The sequence below is a fragment of the Arachis hypogaea genome, chromosome 19, assembly GCF_003086295.3.
Source record: "Arachis hypogaea cultivar Tifrunner chromosome 19, arahy.Tifrunner.gnm2.J5K5, whole genome shotgun sequence".
In the NCBI taxonomy this organism is placed as follows: Eukaryota; Viridiplantae; Streptophyta; class Magnoliopsida; order Fabales; family Fabaceae; genus Arachis; species Arachis hypogaea.
Genome location: NC_092054.1, coordinates 1,429,966 through 1,453,862, shown reverse-complemented (window position 1 = coordinate 1,453,862; position 23,897 = coordinate 1,429,966). Strand labels below are relative to the sequence as shown.

General features: G+C 32.7%; 2 protein-coding genes across 2 annotated transcripts; both read left to right on the top strand.

Annotated features, from left to right (window-relative positions):
* The first annotated feature begins 6,848 nt into the window (after positions 1-6,848).
* On the top strand, positions 6,849-8,231 carry LOC140181868 (uncharacterized). The gene is made up of 2 exons (XM_072227489.1): positions 6,849-7,792; positions 7,958-8,231. The coding sequence occupies exons 1-2, from the start codon at positions 6,849-6,851 to the stop codon at positions 8,229-8,231; spliced, it is 1,218 nt and encodes a 405-aa protein (XP_072083590.1).
* A 107-nt stretch (positions 8,232-8,338) lies between these two features.
* Positions 8,339-9,664, top strand: LOC112775872 (uncharacterized). Its single transcript, XM_025819769.1, has one exon. It carries the CDS (start codon positions 8,339-8,341, stop codon positions 9,662-9,664), a length of 1,326 nt encoding a protein of 441 aa, XP_025675554.1.
* The last annotated feature ends 14,233 nt before the right edge of the window (positions 9,665-23,897 follow it).

The following is a 23,897-nucleotide window of genomic DNA, read 5'->3' as shown; positions in this document are numbered from 1 at the left end:
GATTATAGTGATATTGTGTGAAATAGATTGTGTTCCGGTTGATTTGGAGTTCAATTGGGTAGTTTGAAATGAAATCCGGGTAATTAGGTTTGAGAAATTGACGTTTGGAGGCTTGGAGCTTGTGAAATGAGAGGTTTTTAAGGTGTTCCGAACTTAGGGAGGAATCGGCCAAGGTATGGTTTTGGTTTCTCGTAGTTAATGTTTAATGTCACGTGAAAACTTAGGCTAAAAGACTTTAAGATAGGAATGAACTGAATGAATTATTGATGGATTATTGTGTATATGGTATAAGATGTGTGGTTCGGCTTTTGTAAATAATTTGCTATTGGAGTTGGTTGATTTTGAGAAAAGATTTAATATTGGGATTGGTTTTATTATGAAATAATTTGATACAAGAAATGATTTGAATGACTGAGAGGTGTTTGGTTTGGTGGTTGGGATCCTTGAAGAGTGGCAGAAGTTTAAGTTTTAGAGGAGATATTGCCGAAATTTCTATAAGAATTGGAGTTTTGATTTGAAGTGTTATTTTAAAAAGAAAAAGATTATTATGTGGCTTGTGTATTTGAGACTATTTATTGACCCTCTGTCGCAAGATGTGATTGGGCACTTTAACTCCCCGGTTCTCCCATGGGCAAATATATATATATGGATTTTGAATATTATATTATCGAACTTGGAGGTTGACTCTATGGAGCTTGGAGTTTGACTCCATGAAAATTATTGAGTTTGGAGTTTGACTCAATGGATATTATTTTTGAAGTTGAGGATGCGCGCATAGAGAGACTGTCCAATGGTTAACTACCAGGACATGTCGAGTTGGCTATATAACCGACAGATGAGACTCATCAGCCATATGATAGGCATACATTATGTGCATTTGTATGTTTTGCTTGGATGTGCATTGTTTTGGTTTGCTTAATTGCTTAACTCTGCTTATCTACTACTTGTTCTATTTATTGTAATTGCACCTCTATTTGTGTTTTTCTTGCTTGAATTGTATGTATATGTTTTCTGAGAGACCCCTCTTGGAGGTGGTGTGAGGGGGGAGGGGGATTGTTCCACCGGTGATTCGGAGGATTGGAGGAGATAGAAAGTGAAGTGTTAAGTTAAAGTTAGATTTAGAACTTGAATACCTTAAATAACCTACTTAATTTCTGGTTTAGTTGGATCTTTAAGCTGAAATCTGAGTGTCGAAGTTTTAGGAATGCCTCTGGATTTTTCGGGACCTTTTATATTAACTATGCGGGCATCTTTACCATGCTGAAAACCTCCGGTTCTCATTTCATATATATTCTATTGTTTTTCAGATGCAGGTCGAGAAGCACATTGCTGAGCGTTTGGAGTTTTCTGTGCAAGCGAAATGTGGTTATTTTGGGATGTTGTATTTTGTATTTATGCTATGTATATATGTATAAAGATTCTCTTTTGTATATATTTTATATTAGTCCCTCCTAGAGGTTGACTTAGAGAAACAGGTATTTATTCTGTAGTTTGAGTTATATTTTGGGTTGTATAAATATATATAATTATATATTCTGGCCGGCCTTAGCTTCGCAGGTCGAGTCTGAAATTTGATATCTGTGTTTTGGAACTCTGATCTGTATATTATGTTTTTAGCATTTTTTTGAGCTTACTTATCCGTTTTACGATTATTCACGCGAGGGTGAAATGGTTTTCTGTTTTCTTTTGTCTAGCTTATTCTTCAAGACTCCTAGATATAATTTTCTTTCAATTATATTTATACAAGTCTTTTTTTAGAGATCGTAATACCTTATCATTTCTGTTTTACGACTTAAGCGTAAGATTTTGTGTGGTAGGATATTACATAACTGTTATAATTAGAACTTTAAAGTTTAAACCGATATAAATATTGAGCTACAGTGTAATAAGTGTAAGAAAAGCTCATTTTCTCATTTTTTATATTCATATTGAAAACATCCATTTATTTCTTTTTGATTCTCCATTTGCTATTTACTCTCCTAGGAGCTTCTGGTACCTTTCACATTTACTGATAGTTTCTTCAGAATTCTAATGATAAAGTCAGCATGTGTATAAATGTTACTGATTCTTTGGTTAGAAATGTTATTTAAGGTGATATTTATACGCGAAAAAAGGGTAATATAACCTGATAATTAAACAAAAACATGCTCTATAGTAAGTTGTGTAAAAATTAGACTTTAATTTTTGACTTCTTATTTGTAATTAGACTCATATAAAAACAAAATTTTTTAAGCAAAAACAACAAAAAATATAGGAAAATAATATGATAAAAATTACATATAAAAAAAAATTGATAAAAATGTATAGGGAGAGTAGGAGTAAAACAGGTCAGGTCAGGCCAGACTTTGTTCTTAACAGGTCTGGCTTGTCATGTAGTTAATTGGCCTGAGCCTGCAGTCTATTATAGACTTTTTTCAAAGTACTAAACCTGGTCTAGTTTAAAGCCTGTTAAAAGGCCTGCTAATTTTTTTTTTACAAAAATAAAAATATTATTTAAAATTTTTTTAATAAATATATTTATATATAAAATGTCATATTTAATATTTATAAAATTTTTTAAATTTTAAAGTATTTAAAATATACAAAACTATTTATAATTAAATATAATAAATTTAAAATATCTCATAATTTTTTTTTGTTTTTTTTTTACCAAAGATATAGAGACTCGAACTCGCAACCTCTTAATTGAGTATGGGGAGACTATGCTATTTGAGCTATTGCTTCTTGGCATCTCATAATTTTGTTAATAATAAAAAAATTATTTATATATATAATTATGTATTAAAAGGCCCACGCAAGTTTGACAGACTAATAAGACTAATTAATGAGCCTGAATCTGGCCTATTAACATAATAAAACTTTTATAAGAACATGAACTTTTGTCTATTTTATAACAGATCAGGCCAGACCAAATTAAATACAGGCCAAGTTACAGGACCCTAGCAAATCGTCTGGCCTTTTTCCACCCGTGAGCGAGTAATTGGTACCACACTTTTTGAAGAGGAAAGCAAAAGAGTCAAAGACATGCACCGGCGTTAGCTAGTCAAGTAGTGTGTGTAAGTTGATGCTCCTTCCTTCTCAAATAACGACAACAACTTTATTACAAACATTTAAACAAACCAAACAATGCAACTTGTGGTTCAACTTCAACCAATCCACCCATCTATCCATTCATATACATACTAATAATTTTCTCTTGCATGTGTTGCGAACTAAGACCATCTAAACATTATTATTTGAATTCCATTTGGAGGGATTACTTGTCCATAATAGGGTGCTGTAATTAATTCGGACGTCGACATATATTTATACCATTTCGTCAATGTGAACACAAAAAGTCACAACACACCTTAAGAAAATTATGGATCCTAATAGCGGCTTCTTTTGTTTTTCTGCCTTCAATTCAATGAATTGACCAAAAATGTTTATAATTTATATATTGGCTACCTATCTAGGCTGGCCAGGGTGTGCTTCACTCACCTTTTTTGGTCATGGTCATTATTCAATTGTGGGACCCACTTTTTTCCATTATGTTCCCCACTTTTCACCATTCACAATTTATTCTATCTATACTAAGATTAATGATTTTCTTGCATTATGTTATGTATGTCAAAATCAAATTATATGGTGCGAATACATGGCTTAAACGGAGATACTCAAGCTTGGCTTATTGTTTTGTGAGATATTTTTTATTCATAACATGCTTGGGTCAAACATGGTCAACTCAATATTTTGTCTCTTTTGGGTTTATGTAATTTTTTTACGGGATGTTCCTATAAAGACGCGTAAAATGTCTTTTTTTGTAAAGATACTTACGTGTCGCATTATTATTAGACGTATTAATAAACCGGTTATTTTTGAATTTCTTAACAAATTAAAATAAAACCGATTTTTTTATAACAATAACAATAAATCAAATTATTTTGGAATTTAATTGTATTTTTAAATTTTTAGTGATTTAAATATCTGTAAAACAAAAAATCAGGGATATATTTGTCTTTTTATAAAAAAATTTAAAGATATTAGTTTAAATTGTATAATTCAATCGGATTAAATCAGGTCTAATAATTATAATATAGATAATTTGGTTTATTATTATTGTTATAATAAACCGATTTTGTTCTGATTTATTAAAAAATAAATTATTAATTAATTTAATAAAAATATCCAATAATAACATAACATGTGTGAACATCTTTAAAAAAAGATATTTTTAGCATTCTTATTAAAGTGGTCTCTTTTTTTATAGGTTTTATTTATTTATTTTTATTTGGCCTTAAATTGAATTTTATTTTGGATGGATAAGTATCAAGTTCTAAATCTTTTTTTGATACTATTTTATGGTACTATTTTTTTCAAAAAGTTAAGTTAATAAAAAAATATATGAATAATTATATTAGAATTTATTTTATTGCATGCTTTGAGATTTTTTTAAAAAAGATACTGTAATATTTATATTTTATGTTTTGATGATGATGATTTAAAATAAAAAATAAACAGTATAATTTGCCAACTACTAATATTCTCGTTAATTTATATTTTTACTTTTATCAAGAGATTATGATATAATACCCATGTTTCCCACAGTTTCTTAATCCAGTTTTCATATTTTATTATTGAAATGTGAAAACAACGACTACAGAATAAATAATTGAGTTCTTTTTATAGGTTCATTTCCATATTTTAGATTAATTATATCAAATGCGGAAATATGAAAGACTTAAAAAGTTTTGCAACAATAAGCATGTGCTACATTATTATAACTTAAATTTCTATAATATATCAATATTAAAGGAGGAACGTGACAATAAGAGGTTAGTTTAATAAACAAGTTTAGTCAGATTAATTAAGAATTTAATTACGATAAATTGTTTAATTAAAGGTAGAATGCCAACACTACTTGACGCAACTTTTGAATCCGAGTTATATTATGCCCTTTTTTTAATTTTAACCTGTCGTTCTCATTTTTTTCTATATGTAACCTTTATTATTTGTCAACTATAATATATTAAAATATTAAGAATTATACTCTAATATTCTCTCTCTCCACCAGTAATTTCGTAATAGTATTCTTTAAATTGTTCTTGGTCCGTTAGAGTAAAGCAAAACAAACAACAACAAACTCGGAACTGAACTAACGCATGAACCCTCTCCAAATCTCTCCTCAACTCCGAAAATAAAGGACACAACGGATGGAGGCTCCATCTACTCCAACAAATCCGCATAACTACCCTCAACAAACCCCAATATATACGGATTACATACTCAAGTTGTAGGTACGCTATTCACTCTAGTTTTCCTCCTGAACTCTCTTATACTGATACTTACTTGAGCGTCGGAGTCCCTTTTCAGGTACCCAACCCCACCCCTCCAGTAGAAGACGACGTTCCTCTCCTATCACTCTAAGGAAAGCCAGTCTGTGTGTTATCAAAACGTGCTATACCTTGGAGTCAACTCTCATACAGGAACATTTGGCGCCCACCGTGGGGCAAGATTTATCTAACCCCATTTTTTCCTCTACTCTGTGCATTTTTTATCCCCCTTTCTTGCAGGACACAAACAATGCGGATGAACAAAGCCACGCTCCCTCTGACATCAACCAGCCGGAGATGTTAGCAATCAATGAGGCCCTCAGAGCCGAGAACCAAAGGATGGCCGAACTCCTGCGACAAATGGAGCACGATCGTGCAAAGGGTGAACACAAAAACACCGAACAAAAAGAGGAAAATGACGAGCATTCCTCCGAAACCAAACAAACCACCCCCAAAACGACAAAGACTATAGTCAAAAGAACCAACCCCTTCACAAAACAAGTTATGAACTTCAAAATGCCCGAAAATCTCACCCTACCTTCAACCCTAAAACCTTACCAAGGAATAGGAGACCCAAACGTCCACGTAACCAAATTTTACACCATGATGTTCATGAATAAAGAGTCCGACCCCATCCTCTGCCGAACTTTTCCAACCTTCCTAGACGGGGCCCACTCATCTGGTTTTCCAACTTACCTGAAGGTTCTATCTCAAGTTTCGATGAGTTAGCCGACCAATTCGTCAACCACTTCGCGGCCTCAAAAATCTATGTCCACAACTCAGACTATCTCAGCACAATCAAGCAGGGACCGAATGAAAGGCTGAAGGATTACATGACCAGATTCGCGGAAGCGACTAATGAGATACCCAATCTGAATCCCGAAGTCCATCTTCACGCTCTAAAGAGTGGCCTCCGCCCTGGGAAATTCCAAGAGTCCATCGTCATAGCAAAGCCCAAAACCCTAGCCGAGTTTCGAGAAAAAGCAACAACTTAAATCGAGGTAGAAGAGTTTCGAGCACTCCGGAGGGCCGAAAAATCCACCCCAAACAGGGAAGAAGATAGACGAAGCAGGCATCCAACCAGCAGGACAGACCAAAGGCCGTTCAGGCTAACATCTAAATTCGACACATACACCCCTTTTAACACAAAAAGAGAGAACATAGTAAAGGATATACTACACTCTAAACTCATCAAACCCCCAAGCAGAGCCGGTACCTACCAGGACCAAAGGCACGTGGACAAATCCAAATACTGCGCCTTCCATCAAAAGTACGGCCATACAACAGACGACTGCGTGATAGCAAAAGACGTCCTCGAAAAATTAGCACGCCAGGGACTGTTGGACAAGTATATCGACACGCGAACTCGAAGAAAAAACACCAAAGAACTCGGCCACCAACAAAAAACAACCGACAACCCTCGATACAAGGGGAGAAAGGTAGACAATGATAACAATCTACCCCGCCGAATAATAAACTATATTTCTGGTGGCTTTGCAGGTGGAGGATGCACAAGCTCGGCAAGAAAGAGGTATGATGACTATAACAGAATCAACAATACCTTGGCCAACCAACGCGGACAAACCAGGAATATCATTCAGCCCCGAAGATTACAAGGCCGCCGACCGAAACCTAGAAGACCCCGTAGTCATCACAGCACAAGTCGGAGAACCCCTGGTAAAAAAGATCCTCATGGACCCGGGGAGCAGCACCGACGTACTATTCTACTCAACCTTCCAAAAGATGAACCTGAGCGACAAACTCCTGCAACCGTCATCCGGGGAATTGGTAGGTTTCTCAGGTGAGCGAGTCTCTATCCGAGGTTACATTTGGTTACAAACTACTTTCGGGGATTACCCCAACAACAGAACTTTAGAAATACAATATTTGGTGGTAGATTGCAAAAGTCCATATAACATTATCCTAGGCAGACCGTTGTTGAACGCGTTCAACGCTGTTGTTTCCACTGTACATTTGTGTGTCAAGTTTATTTCGCAGGACAACAAAGTGGTGACAATCCATGGAGACCAGAAAGAAGCCAGACAGTGCTATAATGCCAGTTTAAAAAACGAACAACCGAAACATCTCGACCAGCAATATGTCCAAGCAGTATACAACTCGGATCAGCTACCTCCTTTGGCAAACCTGGACCCAAGAACCAACAACCAGGAACGATCTATGCCCCTTGATGACCTCACCAAAGTGCAGTTGGCAAACAACAAAGATAGATACACATACCTCGGAAACGCACTAAAGGAGGCAGAACGAACTCAACTGGTGGAGCTCTTAAGACAAAACGTTGACTTATTCGCCTGGACCCCAGCAGATAGACCTGGAATAGACCCAAACGTTATCTGCCACAAACTAGTGATCAACCTGTTAATAGCCCAGAAGAAGAGACACCTAGGAACTGACAAAAGGACAGCCTCTTTGGAGGAAACCCAGAAGTTATTATCCGCCGGGTTCATCAAGGAACTCAGGTACTCAACATGGTTGGCCAATGTCGTGATGGTAAAGAAGAATAATGGCAAATGGAGGATGTGTGTTGACTATACAGACCTCAATAAAGCCTGCCCAAAGGATGCCTACCCCCTCCCATGCATCGACAAACTCGTGGACAATTCCTCTGGTTTCCGATGCTTAAGCTTTATGGACGCTTACTCTGGTTACAACCAAATCCTAATGCATGAAGGAGACCAAGACAAGACTGCCTTTATCACTGACAACGGCAACTTTTGCTACAAGGTCATGCCATTCGGACTCAAAAACGCAGGCGCCACCTACCAATGCCTCATGGATAAGATCTTCTCAAAACAAATCGGACGAAACATAGAAGTCTATGTCGACGATATGGTGGCAAAATCAACACAAACATCAAACCACGCTGAAGACTTAACAGAGATCTTCCAACAACTATGAAGATATAATATGAAGCTCAACCTGGAGAAATGTGCCTTTGGGGTACAAAGTGAGAAATTCCTCGGCTTCATGCTCACGTGCCGAGGTATAGAGGCAAACCCAGAAAAATGCTAAGTCATTCTCAATATGCGAAGTCCGAGGACAATAAAGGAAGCACAATAACTAACCGACCGACTTGCAGCACTAGCAAGGTTCCTACCCTGTATAGCACAATGATCGCATCACTTTTTCAAAAAGTTGAAGAAACAGCCTTCACAGAACTCAAAACCCTACTCACAACACCTCCAATCCTCCGAACACCAAAAACAGGTAAACCATTATATTTGTATTTATCAATCACTAACCATGCTATCAGTTCCGTTTTAGTAGCAGAAATAGACAAACAACAACACCCGGTATACTTCGTCAGCAAATCACTTCAAGGCGCCGAGTCCCGCTATCCAAAGCTGGAGAAATTAGCCTTAGCACTCGTCATGACAGCCAGACGACTACGACACTACTTTCAAAGCCATACCATCATAGTCAGAACAGAACAACCCCTAAGGCAGATACTGACGAGGCCCGAACTGGCAGGAAGGCTAATCAAGTGGTCCATCGAATTATCAGAATACGACATCCAATACCAGTCCAGAGGCGCCATCAAATCACAAACGTTAACCGACTTCGTCGCCGAGCTGACACAAAAAGACCAAGCTCCTAAAGAAAACCCATGGACGCTATACGTCGACGGGGCCTCAAACAGCAAAGGCTCCGGAGCAAGGATACTCCTCGAAAACAACCAAGGAATACAACTCGAACAATCGCTTCAATTCACCTTCCACGCAAGCAACAACCAGGCAGAATACGAAGCTTTAATAGCAGGATTACGCCTAGCACAAACCATGGGAATAACACAAATAAACGTCAAATGCGACTCCCTCTTGGTGGTGCAACAGGTGACGGGTAAGTTTCAGGTAAAAGACCCCCTCCTTGAAAAATACAATACAATGGTTAACAACCTCATAAGGGACTTTGATATATTCAATATTCTTCACATACCAAGGGAACAAAACAACAGAGCAGATCTCCTCTCCAAATTGGCAACAACAAGAAGTCAATACAACAACCCCATATTATCACAGTTAACACTGGATGAGCCCAGTGTTACCCTAACAACAGTTGCAAGTGTTATGCAGGAAGACGACTGGAGATCACCAATAGTTAATTACCTGAAAACAGGAATAATGCCCGACAACATCAAAGACACAAAGAAATTCAAAAGACAGGCTAGCTTCTACACCATATTAGGAACCGATCTATACAAGAGAGGATTCACGAGACCCCTCCTCCGATGCATAAGCACCGCCGAAGCAAAATTGGCCATGGACGAGGTCCACGAAGGAGTCTGTGGCACTCACATTGGTGGCAGAAGCTTAGCCGCAAAAATACTCTGAGCCGGTTATTATTGGCCGACGTTAAAACAAGATTGCATGCGCAAAGTAACCCACTGCGACCAATGCCAACGCCATGCACCAATCATCCACAACCCAGCCGAGCAGTTACATACATCCGAGGTATGCTGGCCATTCAACAAATGGGGACTAGACATCCTCGGGCCATTCCCTCCAGCTCCGGGCCAGGTCAAATTTTTAATTGTTGCTATAGATTACTTTACCAAATGGATAGAGGCTATACCATTAGCAAAAATCACTTCTGAAAAAATGATTTCTTTCGTATGGAAAAACATATTGTGTCGCTTTGGTATACCTCACTCCATCATCACTGATAATGGAAGACAATTTATAGATCAACGATTCACCAACTTTTTGCAAAATTTCAAAATAACCCAACAATTTTCCTCAGTTGAACATCCACAGATTAACGGTCTAGCAGAGGCCGCCAATAAGGTAATTTTGCAGGGCCTTAAGAAAAAACTAGAAGACTCAAAAGGGGAATGGGCCGAACTCATCCCTGAAGTAATTTGGAGCTACAACACCACGGAACAGTCCTCAACAAAAGAAACCCCGTTCAGACTGGTGTACGGGAGCGATGCTATGGTCCCAATCGAAGTATCCCTGCAAAGCAATAAGACCACAAACACGAATGAAAATGACAACATAAAAAGAAGAAAGACCGAGCTCGACCTGATGGAAGAAGACTACAACAAATCAACACTACAACAACTAGCAACAAAACGAGCTATAGCATGAAAATACAACAAGAAAATCAAATCAAGAACATTTTCAGAAGGCGACCTCATACTCAGAAAGGTCGAAGACATAAGAAAGCCACACGGACATGGCAAACTAAGCGCAAATTGGGAAGGACCATTCAAAGTACACAAAGTCGTCGGCAAGGGGCTTACAAAATACAAAAGCTCGATGGAACTATCCTACCAAACACATGGAACATATCATCCCTGAAATTATATTTCAGCTAATGTATAAGTCGGACATGGTGATGCACTCTTTTTCCTACTACCAGATTTTCTCCCTAAGGAGGGTTTTGCTGGAGAGGTTTTAATGAGGCACACCATCCCGCACTTTCCGAATATATTAATACTATGACTCTATTCCTATTGGCACTACTTTATCAAAGTCCCAATAGGGCAAACGTCACATTTTCAATGTTTAAGCAAAACTTGTCAAAAATAAAACACGGGTATAACAACTCAACAACTCAACCTCTCAAATAAGCAAACACAATCAATCTAAAACCCTGCGCAAATGCACCAATACACAATAGTAGGCATAATACTTACTCAAAATATACCAGAACAGCAATAACCAAACCTCTGCCCGAGGAACAAGTTTCAATCAAAACATTCAAATAACAAAGTTGGCCTTCAAAAAGGCAACACTAACCTAATACAAAAAACTAACATACACAAGTCAAAGTTTTTTCTTTTCCTTCCTCTCTATGAAGCAGGATTCTCCCCTTGACCCTCGACATCGTCGTCATCTTCAACCAACTCACCCCCAACAATGACCTTACAAGGGTCCATCTTCGACAGATCACCATCCGGTAACAAGAACTTTGCTTGCTCAACAGCCCTATCGAATCCAGTCGCAAACATTTCAAGACCATGATTTTCCTTATCATCCTCAGCTTGTTTCTTTTCAACCCCAAGCTCAACAATCCTACCCTCAAGCACAGCCTTTTCCTCACCAGACTTCTTCAATGACAATTCAGCCACCTTAAGCTTCTCCCCTAGCTGGTTCACCAAATCCAATGCATCTTGGAGCTTACCACTTTTTTTCACATTTTCACGAATAAGCTGATCCATTGCAGCTTTGTCAAAGACAACCCTGAAGCGCTTTAACTCCTCAGTCCGACCAACACACATCAAGCGCGCTCCAATAACCTAAAGAAAAACACAAAGATATAAACCAGCAAAACAAAGTATAACACAAAAAGAAAGCCCGTCAATTATACCTGCAAATACTGGGCAACCCCAACCTCACCCACTTCGTGAATAAGCTTAACATCTGAAGGATTCTGCACATGCTCATCCGCCATCAAAGTGAACGGAAAATGCTCACTCCATAAAGACGTCAAATCATCATCACCCCTATAGCTATGTAACACCATCTGGTTCTTTGTAAACCTCTTCACTTGATCCAAGTTAACCTCGGACTCTAATTCCTCCTCGGCCATAACCTTACTCTTCTTCACCTCTCCTCTTCTTCTTTTAAAATTAACCTTCTTAGGCGAAGGTTGGTCGACCTCAGCACCTTTCTCGGCCATAGCTTGACTGGTAGAACCTTGCTTTTCAACATTCTTCGTTCGGAAGAAAGCTCGCAAACTGGACGAGGTCACTTTCGGCACCTTCTCAACTACAAAAACACAAAGAACATACATCATTATTCATAACCAAGTAACAACACACAAAACGGTCGAAAGCAGTTACCTATATATCCATCAAGGGCATCACTATCACCCTCTAAGTCAAGAAGATCGACAACAGACAGCAAGCTCGACGACGAAATATGATTCACCAGAAACTCCACAAGCATTTCATTCCTATACTCCATATTGTCCATACCAAGTATCTGCCTAGGCCTCGGAACCCAGAACAGAGGAAACCTCTCCAAAAGACACTCGTCGACAAACCACGGATACTCACCCTCTACAACGCCTACCTTCAGAAACATTGACTTGAAACCCTTATAGGAGGACCTATACAAACTAAAGATGGCGCGCCCAGGAACACTAGCCAAATTCAACCAACATCCCCGCCTAACCCCCTTACACTGAAACAACGCAAAGAAAACCTCCAGCGACGGTTGAACCTCCAAACAACTCATCAAAATCTGGAAAGCCCTAACAAATGCTCACGAATTAGGATGTAACTGTGACGGGGCACACTTCAACTGCATCAACACACCACATTCAAACTCAAAAAAAGGAAACCTAACGCCCAGGTCAACAAAAATACAGCTATAAATGAAAAAGAACTCAAACCCCTCTCCACGATGGAATACACGATCGTCAGCGGAACAAGGAAGAAACTTAAGTTTCAAATCACTACCCTCTCTAACCCAGGAAGAAACAGAACCTAATTGAGCAACACTAAGTTCATCATCAAACACAGAGGCATAGCCCTTCACCGATTCGGCAACCCACGAATACGGATTAACAGGATCCCAAACCCACACGTCTTCAACCAGATTTACCTCTGTCTTCACAACTGCGCCTATCTCTACCTTCTTCCCCTTTTCCATTTTCAAACAACAATATCGAAGAGAAGACAAAGAACAACGACAAGACAAAGCAAATAAAGGGACAGCACAACTAACCTTTACTCATCTTCTGCGAACAAGAGAGAAGAAAAAACAAAAAACCACATGCAAATGGATAGAACAAAAAACCAGACAGTTAGCCCACTACCCCCACCGCAAGCGTTACACCTCCCAGACCAAACCCTAGCCGTCCAACGTGCGGATCATCAAATTCAATCAACGGCCCGATCTTAAACACTCTTTTCCAAAACCCAAAGCGCATTTAATGCAGTTTCATTTTCCAAAATAAAAACTCTCTCTCCTACTAAGCACTCCGCGCGAAAATTCAAATCACAACAACTTGAAGTAAAAGCAGTGAACAAGTTAAGATTGGGGGCTCCGAGTTATAGCTCGGCACAAAAACCAAAAATTTCTGCGAAAATCAGTTCCGAGTTATAACCCACGAGTATAAGTTTAACCTGTTCATAAATCGAGAAACAGGTCAACCTTGGGGGCTATGGTCCGTTAGAGTAAAGCAAAACAAACAACAACAAACTCGGAACTGAACTAACGCATGAACCTTCCCCAAATCTCTCCTCAACTCCGAAAATAAAGGACACAACGGATGGAGGCTCCATCCACTCCAACAAATCCGCATAACCACCCTCAACAAACCCCAATATATACGGATTACATACTCAAGTTGTAGGTACGCTATTCACTCTAGTTTTCCTCCTGAAATCTCTCATACTGATATTTACTTGAGTGTCGGAGTCCCTTTTCAGGTACCCAACGCCGCCCCTCCAGTAGAAGACGATGTTCCTCTCCCATCACTCTAAGAAAAGCCAGTCTGTGTGTTATCAGAACGTGCTATACCTCAGAGTCAACTCTCATACAGGAACAATTCTTAATTCCAAATTTTTTTTAATGAGTGTATATTCAATCAAAGAAATAGATACAAACAAATAGAATAAGTATGTTTAAATAAATAATGACAATTACGAGGATTATCAAAGTGTCCCTTAATTAGTTTTTATATTAGTATGTAAGTACAATAATATTAAAGGGGAATTGAATTATAAAAATAATGACAATTACTGGTTTTATAGTTTTATTAGCCACCTTGAAGTGCTTAAATTAAATCACTTACTAATAACAGTTTTTTTTAGTTAGGAGTGAGACTCGAATTTGCAGTCTTTAATTGAGCATAAAAAAATTATGTCATTTGAATTATAATTCGTTGGCATACTAATAATTGTTTACAGTCCACAACTAAAAATAAGCTAAAAAATAAAGAGTAAAAATTAAATAGGTTTAAAAGTAAAGAATAAAAATTAAATAGACTAACAGAGCTGTAATTTAAAAATTCATAAAAAGAACTCTAAGTTCTTTAATGAATTTATAAACTTTACACTATTTTAAAGATAAATAATTAAATTGTAAATTACGAAATGTAAATTGTGGAATTTAAATTGTTTTAAATAAACAAATAGAAAATACATCTCGGAAAGCTTTACAAATAAACTTTAATTAAGTTCTTATAACAAATAGTAAAATTTTGTTCATTTAGAAAAATAAAGGGTTAATAATAATAACCTAAGTATTAATCTTTTAAAATTAACTACTAGTGTAGTAGGCAAATTTAAAATCTTATACGAATCTTTTTTAGATATTAACCTTAATGATTAATCTCTTAAAACTTACAACAATTTAACACTTCAGATCTAAAAAATTTAGACATTTTTATTTATTATTTTTTTTTAAAGTTAAAAGTGAGACTCGAATCTACGGTCTCTAAGGTAGTGTTTAGTGGAGAGACAGAGACTGAAATACTGAGACTGAGAGACAGAGACTAAGAGACAGAGATTGAAATAAATCTCAATATTCTATTTGGTGTAAATTAGGAGACAGAAATTGAAACAAGAATAAAACTCTAATTTAATTTGCACAAAGGGTAAAATTGGAATTAATTAATTGCAATGAGAGTATTTTAGGTATAAAATGTTATTAAAATTTCAGCCTCTGTCTCTAAAAATTTCAGTCTTCTGTGTCCCTACTTTTTGGAGGTACTGAAATACTGAAATTTTGAAGACAGAGACAGAAATTTTAGTACTAGTCTCTGAGCCAACAAACATGATACTGAGTTTCAGTCTTTCAGTCTCTATCCCAATACCTCAAAACAAATGTTACCTAAGTAAATATAAAAAGATTATGTCATTTGTATTATAATTCGTTGGTATTTTTATTTATCATTAAAAATATATTAAAAAATTTTTGTGTATGCAATAATCTATTAGACAGTGACGAACCCTTAAATAGGACTCACTATCGCGACGGATTAGTCCTTGACTTGTTGGACTAAAAAATACAGTGAAAAATAAAAAAAAAATATTAAAAAATAAAAGAAATGTGAGAAATGGTATGAAGACAATCTCTGTGCAGGACTGAGTCTGAGTGTATGGTTAACAACTCCTGGAGATAAGTCATGGTGTCGGTGTTTGACTTTTATGTAAGATTCATTCTCTCTTCTTTTTCCTTGCAAAATAAATACTGACAAATAAAATAGTAGTTGTTAAAAATGGCCCAAGTTGCAGCAATCCACTTCTTAATAAGTCACCCAAAAAAAAATTCCACTAATTAATAAATATTTAAAAATCTTTAATAACAAAAAAATTAGTTAAAAGTGATCAAAATTTATTTTAGTATTTATTAATTATTGTAATAATTAATAAATATTAAATAAGATAAATTTTTGTTATTTTTTTATCTTTTTAGTATTATTGATAAATATTAGAGAGATAAAGATATTTTATGCGTTATTGAAGGATGATATGTTTAAGCCTAATGTGTAGAATGTAAATTAAATTAATAAATTTAAGATAAAGTATATTTTTTGTCTCTGAAATTTGGTAAAAGTTTTAAAAATATTTTTAAATTTTACTTTTGTCCCAAAAATTTTCAATTTGTATTAAATATATCCTTAAAGACTAATTTTTAATTTAAAAAAAATTAGAATCAATTCGACAACAATTTCATCATAATAATAACCTTTAAAATAAGCAAATCAAGTATAATTTTCATGCATTATTATTAGATTAGTCTTAATTTTTTTAAAAATTTAGTTGTCAAGAATATATTTGATGCAAATTAAAAGTTTTTGACACAAAATTAAAACAAAATTAAATAAACTTAAGAATATTTTTAAAATTTTAGTCAAATTTTAGAAACAAATATAATTTACTCATAAATTTATTATTTAAAATACAAATTTAATCTTTAAATTTATGTACTGAATTTTTAAAATATTTATAATGTATATTGAATCTGATCCTTAGATTTGTAGATTTTAATTAATTTTTAAAAGTTTTTAACATACAAATCTAACTCTCAGTTTTATGTATTTCACTCAAATTCTATTTTCTTTCTCTTTTCTTAACAAATTCCATGTTTGATTTGTTCAATAATAATTTAAAAAAAAATAATTCCAATAAAAAAAATACTAACTAACCTTTTTTCAATAACTATGTATTACATGCCAATTTTGTTCGTATATATATATATAAAAAAAAAAAAATAGCCGTAGCAACCTTCCCTTCTCATTCTTAACGAATAAATTCCAATTTTCACACATTTAAAATCAAAACATCATTATATCAACTTTATTTTTTCAATCGATCTAAATCATTCTGTAAATATTTTTTTATTGTTATTGTACACATATCTCATTTATAAATAGATATTCATTTATACAATAAATAAAATATATTTTTTGTGAATTGTTCGTATCTTACTTATTTTACAAATAAAATAATCTAATCAATTAAAATCTTACTTATTTTATTTACAGTATAAATAATATATATTTTATATTTATTTTATTTACACAATAAACAAGATATATAATATAATTTAAAACTGTAAATATTTTTTAAAATATTGATAAATAAAATATTTAATTTATTTATTTATAAAAATTCCTTATTTTTATTTTATATTATTTAACTTGTACTTCAATTTGGTCCTCTTCATTTTGAATGAATCCGTTAAATAAACTGTATAGTATATTGCATATTATATAACAAAAATGGAATTTAACATAAAAAAAATGTGCATTTAAATATTTTAAACATAACTAAAATATATATTTAAATTTTATATTTATTCATGCACTATATCAACAAACATATTCTATTTTTTTTTTTTAATTTTCCAAAGGCAACATATTGTAATCTTTTAAGGCGTCACTTAGATAAAGACGGCTAAAACGTCTTTTTTTAAAGATATTTTTCAGTAATTAAAATTTAACATATATAATCGATTAAATCATGTTATTTTTATTAAAATTAGGATAGACAAATTGATTTAATCGAAAAAATGGTTAATCAAATTTGAACTGATATAAATTAATATTATTTTTTTTTATAAAAAATGACTATAATACCTTTATTATAAAAAATATTTAAAATACTCTTATTATATATATATATTAGTTTTAAAAATTCTAAATCCTAATCCTATGATAGAAAAATAAAGGACTAAAAGTTAGAATTCTCAAAATTAATATATATAATAGAAGTATTTTAGTTATTTTCTATAATAGAATATTATAGTCATTTTCTATAAAAAAAAATAATATTAATTTAGACTAGTTCAAGATTTAATTTACTATTTTTTTTGGTCAAATCAATTTGTCTAGCCTAATTTTAACAAAAATAACACGATTTAATCGATTATATATATTAAATTTTAATTATTAAAAAACATCTTTATAAAAAACGTTTTTAGTATCTTTATCTGAGTGGTTCTTTCTTTTAAATTCATGCACAATGTGGAATATTATTGCTACAATGCATTCACAATTAATAATAGTGTACGTATAAGTCATGAATGTCAATTAATTAGTAATAAAATATAACATATTTTCCATTTCCATTATTATTTGCTTTAAATGTGGCCACCAGAAAAAAACGAATGAAGGAAGAAACATATACATAGAGGCATAGACTGAATAAAGTAAAGCCTAGAGCAAAGGGGAAAAAATAGTTTTACTTGAATTTTCGCGTGGAAGTCGTGTTTGGAAGTCAAATTCAACAGAGGCTTATCTCAGTCACCTAAATAATTTTCTCATTTTTTGCTTTCTTTCAGCTCCACGTCACCTACTATATTTTCCAACATTTTAAATAAAATAAAACTCATACATGAAAAAATTGTTATACCATCACTAAATTAAATACGTAGTGTTGTATTATTAAAAAAATAACTATGTTAAGTGTACACTAAAATTTAGAGTAAAGTATATTTTTTGTTCCTAAAGTTTGGCAAAAGTTTTAAAAATATCTTAAATTTTATTTTGTTTCAATTTTGTCCCAAAATTTTTTGATTTGCATCAAATATATTGTCGACGGCTAAATTTTCATAAAATTTAAGACCAATTTAACAATAATGCATGAAAATTATACTTAATTTGCTTGTGTTGAGGGTTGTTCTTATGAAATTGTTATTGAATTGGTCTTAAATTTTTTGAAAAATTAGTCGTCAGGACTACATTTGATACAAATCGAAAATTTTTGGGATAAAATTTAAATAAAATAAAATTTAGGGATATTTTTAAAACTTTTGTCAAACTTCAAGGACAAAAAATACACTTTAACCTTAAAATTTGTCACAAATATTAATTATTATTATTATTATAAAATATATATTAAAAATAAGTTAAACAGGTGTATATATTTATATATAAAATTTGATAATTATTTTTTATATACGCATAATATTTTTAATTATTATATTTTTTTAACGTCCTCCTTTTTTGAAAAAAAAATAACAATGCTAATTTTACTTGCTTTTATCCATTATCTCTTCATAGGTACTTGAAATAATAATTTTTTTATTTAATATAAGAACAAAATATATATAGAATAGAAAATATTTCAAGTATACTATAATATCGAATATTCTAATATTTTTAACCATTAATATAAATTATATATATACTATAATTAAAATTAATAATTAAACTTAACAGCTAAAATTATTGAAACATTTTACTCTATAGGATATATATGTAAAAAGATGTGGTGTACACGTAACTTTTATCACATTATTAAGAAAAAGAATGAATAAATTAAACATGTGGTATATTTAAAATACTGTATTAATATAAATAAAATCGGTGATTTTTTTAAATTTAAAAACAAAAATAAATTGGGTGTCGACAAAGATTGTCAAAAGTATGTATACTAGTGTTAAACCCGTGCGATGCACGGGCTTATATTTAAATTTGATAAGTTAAATTAAAAATAATATTTTATAACCATATATTTTTTAAATTTAGTATAACACTATCATCGTCGTTATATAATAAACGTGTTAAATATGTTGTTTTATCTTTATTCAAAGTAAAATATAAATAGAAGAGTTTGAAGTTTATAATATTCTTAAAGCATAAGGAGGGAGATATGAAAAAAATAAGAACATATATAACTGTAATAATAGCATGTTAATTTTACACTAAATTTTATATAAAAAGCTAATAAAAATTTATCGATCGATAATCTAGTATCTTACTAACTTCATTAGAAAAGCAATTGGCATAGGATGTTGGGCTCCTTGTTACACACTTCATTTCAAATCTGAAAAAAGAGTTATAGATAAATTAGTTATATCTATAGTAAATATTTGTACAAAAGTATAAATCATAACATGCTATTAAAATAAAAATAATATTATTCTTACCTAAATATTATTAAAAACCTCTTTGAACACAACATTTGTTGTTGATGACTTTGGATTGCCGTCTTCGTCTAGAATTAAAACCCTGAGGCCACTGCGACTCTTAACTCTTGACAAAGCAACATAAAGTTGTCCATGGGTGAACACTGATTTTGGCAAATAAAGCCCTACATGTGATAATGATTGACCCTGACTCTTGTTAATGGTCATTGCAAAGCATACTGTCAATGAAAATTGTCTCCGTTGGAACTTAAATGGCAATCCTGAATCTGAAGGGATCAAGTTCATTCTTGGAATGTACACTTTATCTCCAATATTTCTACCGGTCACTACCGTCGCTCCAATTACGTTGCTGCCAAGTTCGTTAACTATTAATCTTGTCCCGTTACATAAACCTGAAGTCTGGTCTATGTTTCGCAGTAGCATTACAGCGACTCCTGGCTTCAAAGTCAACTTGTGATTGGGTAGTCCCGAACATTTGATGTCATTTAGGAACTCTGGTGTGAACCACTCTTGTTGTACATCTTCATTCTCATCAGCTTGACATGTTGTGTCAGAGCTCAAATACTCCTTTTCCATCCCTGGAAAGATTGTCAAGACAAAATCGTTTACCTTCTCGACACTCTCAAGCGTGGGTGCAAGAATTGCCCTACTCTGAAAATACCTGTAATCTGACATATTTTGCAATAAATTTGGATATGCAAAGTCTACCAAATGAGGGAGAGGATCATCAGTAGTTGTAATCAATAGATCATTTAGAATTTCAACTTCTGATTCATCACCAACAACAGAGCCAATATTTCCATTTCCAACATCAAGTATCCAATTAGCAAATCTCTTCATTTCACCTTCATCTTGATCCGAAGAAGACATTAGAAGCCTCATATTCGTATGCAGTTTCAGAACCTTACAAAATGACCACAAATGGGATGAGTTAATAGCGGATGCCAATATATCGTGTCTACTTCCTTTCGGAATCACCGGAAGTATCTCATATAATAAATATCACCTGTACCCGGTGGAACATAATTTAACCCCCCGATAGAATACCCTCTTTTGCGTGGATGCCATTCCCTTGATTCTCTATCATAAACAAATTGATTTGGAAACTCAGCATACGTCAAAATTTGACCTGCTTCAAATTTTTTATTAGCTTCCATCCATGCTAAGAACATTGTACATTTTCCTTCCTCTTCTTCCACGATTTCTTCAAGATCATCATCATCTTTAAAGATGATATTTTGCTCTCCAGGCAAATGAAAGGTTAATCTCATCACTGAAGGCCACCTTTGATGAATATCATACGCTAAGGTTCTCCACACAGCCTCACATGCAGACAAATATCTGCAATCATAAAATTGTTTGATCTCATCAATAACCTGAGCATCCTCTCCACTGGAAACTTCCTTTGTAACTCCAACTGCTACCCTGTCTGGACCTTTATTCACGTACTTGAACAAATATTTGATAGCATTCGACTTGTTGCAGTACTCTACATTAACATGCGCTTGATAAGACATCAGCAGATATGCATTGTATGGAACCACATTCCTGTTATCCATATGGACTCCCTTCTTCTCAGTAACCACCCCTGTGTCTCGTCTTCTATATGATGGGTATCCACTATCATCGATAACTGTGTTTTTACTGAATGTCTTGGGATAATATTTGGTGCAATACCCATCTTTCATGCAAGGAGATTTTGAGAATGCTCTACCACATGGTCCATGAATCATATATGTAGATACAGCTCTAAACAATTTTGGGTGCTGAACAGGATCTACCAAATATATTATTCTAACCTAAAAACAAAAATGATAAAATAATCAATTTATTTTTTTATATGAAATCTACTTTAAGTTGTGCTTCGCTTTGTATTTTCTTTGTCTTTTAATATCAATTTTCTCTTCAATATAATCTTGCTTCTCTTTGGACTTCTTGCATCTTTCAATATATACCTAAAAATATTAAATAAATAAATTTTTTAACCAATTAAAAATATATATACATTATACATAATACATTTTTATTATCAAATTTTTTATATTATTAAAAAAAATAAAGTAGTACACATATGACAGCGATTGTTTTTGGTATACATGTCCATCAAAACATAGACACAGGAGTACACAGGAGTACATGTATGGTGTTTGTTTATTGAGATAAAAATGATGAAAGACATAGTCATACACAAACACCCATTAAAAACATGTATTTTGTGTCTCTCTAAAATAAAATGCTGAAACACTAATTTTTAACTTGAGACACTAATTTTTTTATAATTTTTTTCATGTCTAACTTACCAAATAGAATATGAAATTAGTGTCTTCTTATGTCTATGTAAAATCGCACAGGTTTTATTTTCAATGGCTGCTTTAATTTCTTTTTTATTCTCATTTATTTAGTTACTTAAACATATTTTACGGAAAATAATATATATTTTTCTACAAAAGTATCTTTTTTCAAAAAAAATATAAGTTTAATCTCACAATCAATAAATTCAACTTATAGTTAAAATCTTTTTTTTTTTATTTCCTTAAATAAAGAGATTGAAAATGAATAACTTATAAGTAAGAAGAGAGAAAAAGATGAAAGTACCTCTATTGTTGTACTGGGATAATCTAAAAAATAACAATGTAAAAGGAGTAAATAGAAAAAAATTATAAATGTGACAAATAAAAAAATTTAAATTTAAAAATCAAAACGGTTAAGAAGCCACTTAATTAGGAATTAGTATTAAAATTTTAAATTTCAAATTTTTAAATAGAGTTTCCTAATTAGCTAGTATAAATTTAAAATTTTTAAATAAACTTTTTTAATTAAACGTTTGCTATTCATTAAGAAAATAGGAATTTGTTAATTTAAAAATAATTTTTATTAGTTTCGTCATAAATAGTATCAATCCTATTATTTATCGGTAAAAATAAATAAAATTAAATATAATCTAAAAATTAATAACCTTATAAATTACGTAAATTTAGAAAAAAATACTTAAAAAAAGAGAAAAAGATGAAAGTACTTCTACAATCTAAAAGATAATAATAAAAATTTATAAATATGGCAAGTAAAAAAATTTAAATTTAAAAATCGAAATGGTTAAAAACTTAATTAGAAATTAGTATTAGAAATTCAAATTTAAAATTTTTAAATAAAATTTTTTAATTAGCTAATATAAATTTTAAATTTTTAAATAAATTTTTCTAATCAAACGTCCGTTGTCCGCTGTCCATTAGAAATATAGAAATTTGTAAATTTAAAAATGATTTTTTTTAGTTTTATCATAAACATTATTAACTTTATTATACTTTTTCTAAAATTTAAACAGTATTATATTTTTTTAAAATAGTATAAATAACTTCACATCTTAATAAGACTGATAATTCTATTTACAAATAACTTCAATTTATATTTAAAAAAATTCTAAATTCCAAACATAAAAATCGAAAAGAACCAAAAGAAAAATAACAACTCAAGAAAAGACAATGTTTCCACCAAAACAAACATATGCTTGGCATTATTCTATTAGATAGACTCTAAAAGGGATTCCAAAACATGTGCATCAAAATTCTCAAGTTTCTTTCTCAATCTTGATCTTCTTGCAAGTTGAGGTATCTCCTTCCACCTTCGAATCTTCCGACTCCGAGGATAGTCGCTTAGTTGGTGTAATAGCATTTTCCAACAATTCGGATTCATCATTGGCCGCAACTTCATTGGAATTCAAGCAACAAATTCTTTACAAAAAACCACGTTAAATTAAAGACTTCTTTCTAACCTTTGATTTTATCTCACTAATATTTTTTGAATAAAATTAAGATCTAATTTTGAGAGAACAAACAAAAAAAAATTATTTTTTGAACAAATACCTTAGCACCTTCTACTTTCTCCCCTTCAATGATTGAGGATGTCTTTGAAATTGGAAGCAAACCACCGATATAGTCAACATCCTAAAATTATAATTAATTATTATTTATAAATTAGATACTACTAATGACCAAGGAAGCAAAAAATAAATTAATTTTTAATAGAAAGTACACTTATATATACTCAAAATTTGAATAGGGTGAGCCTCTTTGAATTTATTTATGAGGTCCACATTATCAGTTATCTTCTTAACTTTATAAGAAGGTGAAAAATGTGGATTATCAGATATTTGAACTTGAACGATGAAGAGAAAGATCTTATCAATAGGAGTGGATCAAGTATCTCTACACAGCTCTTTCCCAAAACTTGTTTT

Bases quoted from the DNA above. Each gene is read 5' to 3' on its own strand.
- LOC140181868 (XM_072227489.1), top strand. From the start codon at position 6,849: ATGACTATAACAGAATCAACAATACCTTGGCCAACCAACGCGGACAAA. The intron at 7,793-7,957 runs GTACTCAACATG...CCGATGCTTAAG, and splicing joins GGGTTCATCAAGGAACTCAG to CTTTATGGACGCTTACTCTG.
- LOC112775872 (XM_025819769.1), top strand. From the start codon at position 8,339: ATGCTAAGTCATTCTCAATATGCGAAGTCCGAGGACAATAAAGGAAGC.